We start from the raw sequence: 12377 nt of genomic DNA, 5'->3' as shown, positions 1-12377 counted from the left end.
TGAACTGTGACCAGGTTCCTTCATTGTGGGCTAAATTGACTCGAAATTGAACCCACTAAATTTGGTGAAGTTATACAGGTGTGAAGCAGAGAGAGCACAGAAGCCAGTCTTGTTTGAACTACTTGGTCCGAAAGGAACCATTCTGCACCTTATTAATAAATGCAAGTTTGTTTGCAACAAACATAATTTATTCATACATGTACATAAATTAGAGATGGGCTTAGACCTCTGAAAGACCCACTTCAAAGCTCCTTGACTTATTGGAAAGTTCAGACTGAATCAGATTTTGTGGTTCAATCATCATCTCTTAAACAGGTTTAAGATGGAATTACAAACCTGAATAAACCAAAACATGGAGGAACACACAGTTCTAGAACATATCCTGAAAGCAAAACCATTTTTAATCATTCTGAATCCCAGATGTTTAGATCCCATTACAGAACTGTACTTGATAAGTCTGACTTAAAGTTACTGATATTAAAAAATCTGCATTTATTGGTGTGAAACATTAAGAATGTGGAGATTTTTTACTTGAATTCGAAAAACATTCCAATATGTACAGACTTATTCTGACCCACTGAACTTTAAGCCTACAAGACTGAATCTTGACACGATTTCACAACAGTCCTTTATATTTGCTGCCATTTCTCCTGATAGTTCAGGTCAGCACTTGGAAGGATGAGAAAAACATGAAAGATAAGGTATCCTAAAAATGTATTTCAAAAAATTTCTTAAGGCGTGCATGTTGGAGCAATGGGAAAGAATACCATTCCCTAACTGTTTCCCCTTACTGTGTTAATTTTGGTCTTCCTCTCTGACATCCAACCTAATCACAGCTGAGGTACTCCTCACCTTCTGGCTCTACTAAACCTTTCCTGCTTCTGAAAGTTGCACCATTTTCCAGGATATACCAGCTGGCACTAAGGGTAAAATATAAAAGCACTCAGTGACACTGAAGCTGAGTAGGTATGTTCTACATTCAACTGCCTATTGAAAACTGATTTTTGTTTCTCATATTAACCATTTCATACTTTCCTTTGAAATGTAGGAGGCTTATGAATTATAAGAGCTATACTGTAAGTGTGAGACACTCGCACTTCACCCCTTCCGGGTTGATATTGTCACCTGCCTCAATAAACTTCTGGAGCTATTTTTTGTATGCCTTGTTGCATTTGTATGCCCTCGGGGTTCCTCTGTGTTGCCTTCCATGGCTCCACATCAGGTTCAGGCAAAACGTGCTTAACAGTACTGCCTGTGAAATACACTGTGCTCTGGGAACAGTGGTCCAGCATAACTCATTTAATATTCTGAAGTGATTCTTCTGTGGTTCATTCAGATATTTAACATTTTCTGATCCATGATCTCGCCTGTAATTGATGCTTAGTAAGGATATAAATGCTATCATGAGAAGAACTAAGCTGATGATGGCTTAGCTTGGGTCCTTCTTCTCTCTTTGATAACAAACATAGTTCTGGCACCCTTCCATCTCCAGAAAGCTGAGTAACAAAAGTTGCTGTCCTTCTCAGAAAGCCTGAAGAGGAAGGGATTTGGTGGAGCTGACAGGAATGGGGAGACTAAAATGAGGCTCACAGTTGTTATTTCGGCACAGGAACAAGTGGCCTGAAGTATAAAACCAAACCAAACCAAACCAAAAAAACCCAAACCAAAAAACCCAAGATAAATTAAAAAAAAAAAAAAAAACACATACACACAAAAAAAAACCCAAAACAAACCCTTTCCTGCTGCATGGCTGAAACTTTGGTCCTAGTCACTTAGTAGCTGCGAAGTGCATGCCAAGGTTTCAGGCAACAGAATTGCTCGGATCATTTCCTACCCGCTTTGCAGAACAGCAATTAGCAGCACAGTGGCATTAACAAGAGAGTTTTACACGAGCTTTCAAAGTAAAAACTTGAAGAATCCCTAAAAGACCAACTACTTGTAAAATGTGAGAGGGAGGCTCTAGGCCTGGGGTTTTGGAGGTGGGTGCAAGGCTTCGCCTGCAGGCAGAGTGACTGCCAGAGCTATTCACCACCTTCTGCAATCCCCGCACCGCCCTGGCTCCCCCAGGGAGGGAAAACCTCCCATGTTCTGCACTCGACCTTTGTATTGCCTTTCTTGCACGGGGATGGATGCTGCACGTCTCCGGGTGCCCTCTCATCCACATTTGCTGTAAACACCCAGAACACCTGTTTACTCTGACTCACCTACTCCTCATGCAGACTCTCCCTTTTTTTGACAGCAGACCTCACTCAGGTAGTATGTGCTGCTAATATCCTTTCAGGACCGTGTAATAACATGCCTTCTATCCAATTCCTAACATCCTTCAATCAGCTCAGCCAGTGGGCTAACTGCTTACGCTCCTGTGATTTATATAAGTGCAATTAATTTAAACTGCATCACTCCAGTGTTATGCTGGTGAAAATGCCCCGAGAGGGAGTACCTCACTGGTGAATCAGACCCTTTGCTTTTAACAAACATACAAAAGAACAGATCCCGAGCCAGTGAAAATCTGCATGGCTCCATTCATTTCAAAACACAAACTTAAACCAGCTCAAGGTCTGAACCACAGCTCATGTAACAGACTATTTAGATACAGACTAATGCCTCACATCCTGAAATGCAATGCTTTCCCAGAGCTGGCAGGGGACAGGGACTTCTCAGAGTGGAGCTGAGAGGTAGCAGGACCACAAATGCAACCTTTTACAGAAGGATTTCTTAATATCTGTGGAGTTGAGGAAAGCAACGACTTGTGCCTCTGCAAGCACTGCTCTCCTTGTGGGAAGAACTACGTCTGCTCCTCCACTCCAGCTGCAAAGCAGGTACCTGGGAAGTCCCTTTCCTTGTCACTTTCCTCCTGTAGCCTGGGTGTGTTCCCTGCAGTTTGGAAATCCATGTGACACCTTTGCTGACAGGCACCAGGGTCAGATGCTGAACAGCTGAATCTTTTTAATCAGCTCTTGAAAATGGCTAACTTTCTCTGCACTTGTTTTGGCGTCCCCGAGATTAAGAAGTCACGCCGCTTGATAAAGCACTTTACACTTACGTGTCTTAACACAACCAGAGGGAGTCTTTTTTTCCCCCCTTCATGACTATTCCAACACCTGCTGCAGAAGAAGGGCTGGGGTGGTCTCTGTAAAACAGCCCTCCTGCCTCCTCCCGGCAGAACAGAGCCCTAGCAGCACACCACCACGGCATACCGGTATGTGCCCAGGCAGGTGTAGTTAACACACAAGGAGGAGGGGGAAGGGGTGCAGAGGGCAGACCAAGAGTCAATCATAGTGTAACTTGTGTTAGAAATTCTCCAGTGTTCAGCTATCCATGTTTTCCAAATGCAAATATTTTAAAATTAAATAAAAAAAAAAAAACACAAAATAAAAACAACCTATCTGTAACTGTCTCCTCTAAATCAATCTAGATAACCAGGAAATTCTGTGGCACATTTAAGACACTTTCATCCTAAATTAAATACATAATACAGATTACACTTTCATAGGAAGTCGAGAGGTCCTAAACGCACTAATGGAGAGGGACGTTTAAGAGACATTTAAATTACTCAGTCTATAATTTGGGGAGGGTTGCTTATCTGTGCATCTTTTAACTGCTTTGGGTAATTAGGAAAATTTCCTTGGCAGTGCTCTAAGAGGATAGGCAAAAGAGTGACATAATTACTCCCAAGGAAGGAAAGGTCAAGGTTTTGCATTCTGCAGACTTTTAAAGTAAAAAAAAAAAACCAAAGAGCTCTTCATATGAACAGTCTGAAGCAGTATGCATATGATATAAAACCTACCACCCTGCTCTGAAATGTAATCTTTTCCAGGGCTTCTCCCTCTCCTTGAGCTCACTTGCAGTATCTTGCTGGCCCTTCTGCCTGGAAGGGCACAGGCTAGGGAGGCAGGCTGCTCGTCTCCAGCCTTTCCTAAGTGCAATTATTCAAAGGCAGTTCCCAAGCGGAGCAGGCACACAGTCAGTTCAAAGGCTTCCATTAGCTCTGGCGGCTAACTTGTTATCTTGTAATGTCCCCCCTTCTGCCCTTAATGAACAGTTTGTTCCATTGTAATTCTTGTACATCTGGAAGCCAGATTCGTTTTAAAAAAGAAAAGAGAGAATAGAAGTTTCAGTGCCTGTGACTTAGCCAGATCTCTTGTGAGCTGAATCAGTAAACCGACCTTTTAACAAAGTACCCTGACCAACACATTTTTCTAGACTGGAATTCTACAGAGCACACCATACACCCACTTCGCAGCAAGGACAACGCGCTCTGACCATAGCTCCTCCATTCACAGCTGTCTCCAGCGGGAGGAGCTGAAACCTGAACCAAACCCTCCGAGCAGGGATTGGATCTCTCCCACCAGCAGCCGGAGAGCCCTCCCAGAAAAACAGCCTGTTTGGAAAAGTGCTTGAGAACATCCCGAAGTGATTGGAGGAGAGGAAAACCCTTCCCCCCTGCACCTGACTAGTGGGTATTTACAGCAGTTTTCAAGGCGCCTCTGCACTGCCGCTACACACAGCCGGAGTGGATGGACTGCGCGGGGCAGGCAGTGCGACAGGGACCGATGCGCTCGCAGTGATAGTGTGTGTGTGTGCTGCACACGCGCCGGGACCGCTACGCCGACCCACGAAGAGAGCCTGGGAGAAGGAGAAGCCTTGCATCCAAAATGCCGCGCTCCTTCCTGGTCAAGAAACATTTCAATTCATCCAAGAAACCCAATTACAGCGAGCTGGACACTCATACAGGTAACAAAACGAAATCTAATGCCACCGCGCTGCTCTGAGGTTGCGCTCATTGCGTGGCAGTAATGAGGAGGGGTGGGATTGCTTTTCAGGCTTGAGGGAATGGGTTAGTTCATTCCTAGCTCTTCTTTTCTTTTGATTATAAGGAAGGAGTTTTAAGAAATATGTCAGTGCTGCCCATAATGAATCATAAAAGTTTGCTCATCCACTTGAACTCAAGTTACTTGGAGCGGATTTGGAATTTTTCTGTAGTGTGTCTGCTGGTGGTAGAATCAAAACTTTCATACAAATCCTTCAGGAAGTTTCACTGCTTCGTTGTACCAGGCTGCATAGATTCAGAAGCAGCATGCTGCCTTGAAAAGACGCTCCAACTGTAATTTGTCTGTTTAAGGGCACTGTCTCTACCCATCAGCATATATGTATGAAATAGTATTTCCTTAATCCTTGTTATATTAGATGATCATACGGTTTAATTTATACACCTTTTCATCCCCAAAATGTTCATTTTGCTGCCTCTTGAAATACTTTTTGGTTCTCTTACCTTAAAATTTTCTTCTTTCTCCAGTGATTATATCCCCATACCTGTATGAAAGCTATCCAGTCCCTATCATACCACAGCCAGAGATCCTGAGCTCAGTAGCTTACAATCCCATTACTGTGTGGACTACAACCGGGCTGCTACCATCTCCATTACCCAACGACCTCTCTCCTCTTTCTGGATACCCCTCATCTCTGGGAAGAGTCAGCCCACCTCCACCTTCTGACACCTCCTCCAAAGATCACAGCGGTTCAGAAAGTCCCATTAGTGATGAAGAAGAAAGAATCCAGTCCAAGCTTTCAGACCCCCATGCAATTGAAGCTGAAAAGTTCCAGTGCAGTTTATGCAACAAGACCTATTCAACTTTCTCTGGCTTGGCCAAACATAAGCAGCTGCACTGTGATGCCCAGTCTAGGAAATCATTCAGCTGCAAGTACTGTGACAAGGAATATGTCAGCCTGGGAGCGCTTAAGATGCACATCAGGACCCACACACTACCTTGTGTCTGCAAGATCTGCGGCAAAGCTTTCTCTAGACCCTGGCTACTTCAAGGACACATTAGAACTCACACTGGTAAGAACAACCATTACAGTTGCTGTCTCTTGTCGCTATAATGTCAGGATGCCTTTTTGCTATTTTTCTCCACAGGTGAAAAAAGCAGCAGTGTTTCTTTACTAACCTTGAAAAGCATCCTCTTGAATTTCAAATGTGTCATTAAAAGGCTTAATTCTCCCTCTTGGGGGGTGGGTGGGAGGGAGCGTAGCATGGTCTCATAGCTGTGGGTCAGATGGTGGTATAAATCAGCATTGCTCCCTTGATAGTTTTAGGATGGTTTAGCCCATTTCCACTAGCTGAATGGTTTTCTTTAAGGATTTTATGTTAACTGTCAGGCTTTGGAAACTGCTAACTTTGAGAAGGCTCCAGCTGACTCTGAAATGAAGAGCACTTAGAAAGGCAATGTATGAGGAGGGCAATGTATGAGGAGCTACTTTCTAGCTCCTTAAGTAGCTGGCACATTTTGCATGCGCTGTGTCAAGTCCTTCAGGATTAGAAAGGCATCATCACTGAAGCTGGGGATTTTTTTCTCTCTGGAGGCAAAAACTTGATTTTGAGTATAACACTGGGCACAGTGTAATGTCTGTACAGATGTTTGCTGCTTTTCTGTCAAAGCCCTTGCCCCCAGTACCTCACACAGCTCTAAGCAGAAAAAGTTTTAGGAAAATATGTGAAACTTTTGGAGGAGCCCAGCCTAAAACCACTGCAAGCACCTGTGGCTGCAGGAGGTGTCAGCAGCTTCTCCTCTGAGACTACACTTAGCAGCGTATTCTGCAAAGACTGAGTTCTGCAAGTACAGTGAGCAGAGCTGAAAGCTATTGTATCTGTGGCCCCATTAACCTTTTATTGCACATTCTTTACTATAACAAATCCTTTCTGCTTGTTCATTTGTTTCTTCTGATAACAGCAGGCTTTACCTGTCCAAAACATGTATTTCTTCTTTTTTTTTTTTAAAGCTTTATCCTATTTTCCCTTGATGTTTCCTTTTTAGGAGAGAAGCCGTTTTCCTGTCCTCACTGCAACAGGGCTTTTGCAGACAGATCCAATCTGAGGGCTCATCTGCAGACCCACTCAGATGTGAAGAAATACCAGTGCAAAAATTGCTCCAAAACTTTCTCCAGAATGTCTCTTCTGCACAAACATGAGGAATCTGGCTGCTGTGTAGCACACTGAGTCATGCAGTCAATGTTTACCTGGACTCAATGCATTTCTCCACTCCTGTTCCAAATGATAAGTGGAAATCCAAAGGCGTTTTCTCATCTCCTTTTCAGAAAAAAAAAAAACAAAAAACAAAAAACAACAAACAAACAAAAAAAAAAACCCACAACCAAACCACCGCCAAACAATCAAAAAAAAAAACCAGTGGAAGAAGTTAGAATGTCAGTAGAAATGAGCTTTAAGTAGTTTCTGTTCAGTCACACGTCCGCATTCTTAAGTGTGAATTCTGAAATATGGGGAAAGACACCATGCATGACATTTCAAGTAGATCTAAAGGAAGAAGCATTATCGGCTTTCTTCATAGATGAAACCAAATGTAGGTTGTCTTTTCTTGCTTAGAAAAGGCCACAAAGTTAACAATACATTCCTGCCAAGCCATTTCAACCAAAGAAACAGTATTTTAAATGGAACTCTCAGTAAAAATAACTACCCAAGTGAATCTTGCTAGACACCATTTGTCTCAGGTGCCTTAAAAAGTATTCCGAGTTTACCTTAGTAAATGTTTAATATTATTCATTGCTGTGTTTTTATTTTATTTTATTAGAAGCCAAGGCCTTCATTAATGATCCGAAAAGCTTTAAAACTGCATAATTAAGAGAGGAAAAGAAAACACATGTAAGAGAATGTATGAAAAATTGAAAGCCACAAATTAACCGCATGTGCCTTTTTTAAAGAAGAAAAAAAGACTGTAGCTTCACACATTCCTGGTGCATGCTTGACCACCTGTAACATGGAATAGTTCCTCTAAACTTTAATCTTTCTTAAAAAACGGGAATAAGTGCAAGAGAGGGGTTCACGGGAGCTTGACAATTATTTTTTTTAAATGCACAAAGGAAATGCAATATTTTCAGCATTACCCCTCCAAGTGCCTTTTTTATTGATTTTGTAAAGTATGTGGACATAATGTAAATATTTTTATTTTTATATGATTGAATGTGTCATGAATGAAAGCGAATTGTTGCCTATAGCAGCATCTATAGATAACTTGAAGAAAGTGTGAAGTGAATTTTATGTTGTTTTCTAGCCACTTTTTTACAATAAACATTTTTAAGTAAGATTTCTGTTGTTTGTTCTAATTAAAGAAGGCAGCTGTGTCTGGTTTATCAAGGCTTTGACACACAGAAAAATGCAAATGTCTCTACACAACCAAATGAAGATAAAAGTGGATTTCAGATGCCAATCCTTAGTTTGCATGTACTGGACATTAGAAAGGCATATACCCATTACATTTTAAACCGTTTAAAACCATAGAGAGCATTTATCTAGAGTCACTGCTTTAAAACACCCTTACTTTTTTGCTGCTCACAATCGTATAACAATATTGTGAAGTATATTTTTTCAAAAACTTTTAAGAGAAGCTCCTTTCTTGAATTTTACCAGTTGAAAGGATGCTACTAGGGCAGCCTTTTGTAATACAATTCCCGAGACTCTCGCATTAGGAAATCTGGACCTGATCCAAAGTTCATTAAAGTCAGCAGAGCCCTATAGGTGTTCAGTAAGGTTTGCATGATGTTCTTTTAAAGTAGTAAAGTCACAGTACTATGTACTTTATATGGCCATTTCAGGAAGATGAAAGATATTTTTATTAAAGTATCTTACATATCACAACTGCCAAGTGAATGTATTATGTCTTTGTATCAGCTAATACATCACAGGAAAGAATTATTCAGTAATAAAAAGTAGAAATATTTTTCTGCAGATGATTTGACTAAGGACTCCAAGATCTTAACTATATAAAAGCATTATAACATCAACAAATCATGTCTCATCATTACTGACTAGTTCAAAACAACACTGTTTTTAACTTGTAACAAAGTAGGAAGCTAGAAAACAGATAAGCACTGGTTGCCATCCAGTCTAAAGACTACATTAATGCCTACGTTGGGGTACCAGCAGGAACAAGTAATAGTGAAAACAAACAATTTATCAAGAATGTTACTGATGGATAAATAAAAGATGCACATTTCTTGAAAAAGAGTAAATTTCAGCAAACTAATGCAACAGACCATGCATGCCTTTTGACTCCTCCAGCTGAGTCCCGCAGCAGGGCTACACTGGAGTAATGCAAGCAATAGGCACATGATGGAAGTTTTGTACCTGGTCTCCACAGGAAGCATGATACTGAAAGATCAGTTCAAATGAAGCTTCTCATATTCTCCGCGCATCTTCTGACAAAATCCCTCATGGTTATAACAACAATTCCCCAATCCTGCTAGATTTTTGTTTTCTTCAGGAAATAGCTAGAGAGTTAAAGAAAGATAGGGTTAGTGGGAATTTGTGAGGTAACATTTTGAAATGAGCATATGAAGGCATCAAATAACCTTAAAAAGTTTCATGTGGTTACTCTATTGATTTGCACTTCCATGTCATTCTCTTTGAAGTTCTTAGGCTCCAGTGGCTCTTTGTGCAGCCTTCTCTTCCCAGAGCAAAGTTTACTGGAGTATGAGGAAAGCTCTGACAGTCAACAGCTATTTGTACTGTCAAAGTTCTAGGTTTGCTCTCCTGTGTCATGTCACAAAGGCTTTTCCATTGTTTTAATTCACACTTTAAATTCTCGACGCCCATGCAATAGCATAAGATCCCGAGTTCTTGAATGAGTGGAAATGCTACTGTTGTTCTTAAGGGAAATCAGATGAAAACTTCATCAAAATACAGTATGCTAAACCAAACACAAGTGGAACTGGTCTGATTTGGAGATGACAATTAAGATATGCTACTTTGCATGCCTGTAACACCTGTACTCATAAAACACAAAGATGGGAAAGGCTAGAAGCTCTTCTGGCTCATCTCTTTAATTGAAACAGTGCTATATCACAGATCCTTAGCTCTCTGTCCAGTTGCAGCATAAACTTCCCAGGGAGCTGAATGTCTCTGTTTTTTCTGTGAGACTGCTTTCTATTTGCTATCAGGACATTTCTCAAAAGCATCCCCTTCTATACCTGGACAACCTATTTATCAGTGTAACCTGAATTCTGCTATGAGTTGCTGGTTGATGACTCTTTTGATTTTCTTGAAATGTGATGGAAAACTCCCTCCATGGCTAATCTACCCATTGAATCTCTTTGGCCATTGCTGCATTTCCCACAAGACACCTCTCATTCCATATTCAAATTCTCAACTTTTAAAATCTTTTGGAAGATCTTCATACTCTGAATATTTTGGGGTTTTTTTAATCTGAAATCAGACACTTTTTTATATATATATTTATTTTTTTATACCAGTGCTAAATGTAAATCTTTTAAGTGAAAAGTTAAGCTATCAAAAGACCAGTCTCTCCTCTAAAGGCACCTGTATGATAGCAGCATATTACAACATGATTCATAGGGTTTTTAACTCTTCACTAACAAGTTGTTTAAAATCAGTAGATCTGGGGGAGGGACTCTTACCTGGAGGCCACTCCGAATCTCTAAGTACATGCTCGTTTGGTTATATGATTGCCTATTATAGGGAATGAGGGCTAGATCATTCCTTTAAGATGTTCTGGCAATTTACTTTCACTTCCCAAGTGTACTTTCAGTGTGCAAAGAAGGGCTGTACCACCTCAGCCCATGTGTAGTTACAAGTCAAATGTATCAGTTTCTCAAGGCTGAAGGCAATTATTGATTCACTTTCTCTTTTCCTTTGCTTCCATCTGAGCATGTTTTTCACCTCAGAGGATGCAGAATGGAGTAAGATATGCATGAAATGAAGACAGAACAAAGCACACATTTGTGCTCAAAGCGCTACAATTATCCTGACATCTGATGTGGAGTTCAGAAAAGCCACTTATGTACTCACCAAAGGGTTAAAATAAGTGCCTCTCAGATGTAGGCACCATGAAAACTGTCTTCAGGATTTTACTCTATTATTTGGATTATTATAGTTCCTGTTGTCATTAAGCAAGCTCGGGGCTTATTAGTCTAAGCTCCATCAAAACAAACGAAAAAAGAAGCATCATAAAGATCCTGTAATCTCAATTAAAAAAAGGAAATTGTCCTGGGTTTGGCTGGGGTAGAGTTAATTCTCTTCTTAGTAGCTGATACCATGCTGTGTTGTGAATTTACTACGAGAGTAATGTTGATAATAAGCTAATGTGTTGTTGCTAAGTAGCGCTTACCGTCAATCGAGGACTTTTCAGCCTCTCATGCTCTGCCAGTGAGCAGGTGCATAGGAAGCTGGGAGGGAGCAGAAACAGGACACCTGACCTGAACTATCCAAAGGGATGTTCCATACCATGAAATATCATGGTCCAGTAATCTCATGTCCACCTTGTACTGGTGACCCCAGAACTGGACCTGGCACTGCAGATGGGCTTTGCCACTGCTGAGTAGAAGTAAAAATACCACTCAATTTCTTATGGGATTCTGATAAGATGCATTAAGGTTCTAGAAACTGTATGAACCTTAACAGTAGAGACAAAAACGTTGCTTGCGTGCTCTGTCCCTTCTTCCCCCAAAATTTAATTAATTCCAAATCTATACAAAGTCATCAGGAACTTTGAAGAGTGTGTAGTATGGGACTTTCCTGGGAGAAAAGAGTTGCCCTGTCTTGTTGCAGAGTGCAGAATTAGGGTGTCTCAGGTGAAAAGTGACACAGTTTTCTTAAAAGGGTGCACATCTTGCTGCAGAGGGATATCCATTTTGAGATACCACATAAAACATGGCTTAGCAAATTCTTTGAGGCCATGGTCCAGCCTAATTGCATACTTGCATTGCCATCTATTCTGAGGGACGCACAGCTAAACTAGGCTAGAGATAAATTAAATTCACAGTGGTGTTGGTTTTACCTCTTTGGCAGTTTGGTTTGTTCATCTTTACTTACCATTTCAATACTTCAGGAATGCCATCCAAACAAATAACTTCTTTGTGTTTTTTCTTCTGGATCACTCACAATTTGTGTACAAAAAACATAAGCATGTGCTCCTTCATGGTCCTCCTGTAGTTTTCCTCACATCTCTAAGAAAGAAGTTACTGCAAAATGCAACACCTGCTTTCTGTTACATGTCTCTCCTCTCTCCTTTTTGCCTGGGAATAATTAATATGCCCATCTCTTGTCTTTTTCCTCTCTGCTTTGTATGCACCACCAGAAGTTTGTCCAGTGTCTACATGAAGTAGCTGTGAGGTGGACAAAGATCACTTTGGCAGCCCTTGCCAAGAGGGAATAAATGACCTTTTATATCTGTCCTTTATGCAAACATATTTTTGCATCATTTTGTCAAAACAAGACCTAGAAAACAGCAATCACATGAATGCCAGCTCAAATTCACATGGACTCCAACATTTTTAGTACGCTTCACCCTCTAGGCTTGGAAGAGCAACTCAGGTACATGCAGACATTCACGATTTCTTCACACATG

At 40.9% G+C, this 12377-nt stretch overlaps 1 protein-coding gene and 1 long non-coding RNA gene across 2 annotated transcripts in view; one reads left to right on the top strand and one right to left on the bottom strand.

Moving 5' to 3' along the window:
* The window catches only part of LOC136009365 (uncharacterized), a 48629-nt gene extending 36736 nt beyond the window's left edge, over positions 1-11893 (bottom strand). The window contains exons 1-2 of the long non-coding RNA XR_010610528.1: positions 11843-11893; positions 9140-9282 (exon numbers count right to left, since the gene is read on the bottom strand). This is a non-coding gene — a long non-coding RNA (uncharacterized LOC136009365). The remainder of the gene's footprint in view (positions 1-9139; positions 9283-11842) is intronic.
* SNAI2 (snail family transcriptional repressor 2) lies at positions 4480-8099 on the top strand. The gene is made up of 3 exons (XM_065668238.1): positions 4480-4734; positions 5297-5842; positions 6816-8099. Exons 1-3 carry the CDS (start codon positions 4656-4658, stop codon positions 6995-6997), a joined length of 807 nt encoding a protein of 268 aa, XP_065524310.1. The 5' UTR covers positions 4480-4655; the 3' UTR covers positions 6998-8099.
* Positions 11894-12377: the final 484 nt, after the last annotated feature.

Source organism: Lathamus discolor, chromosome 2, assembly GCF_037157495.1.
Source record: "Lathamus discolor isolate bLatDis1 chromosome 2, bLatDis1.hap1, whole genome shotgun sequence".
In the NCBI taxonomy this organism is placed as follows: Eukaryota; Metazoa; Chordata; class Aves; order Psittaciformes; family Psittacidae; genus Lathamus; species Lathamus discolor.
This window is presented reverse-complemented; position numbering and strand designations above follow the sequence as displayed.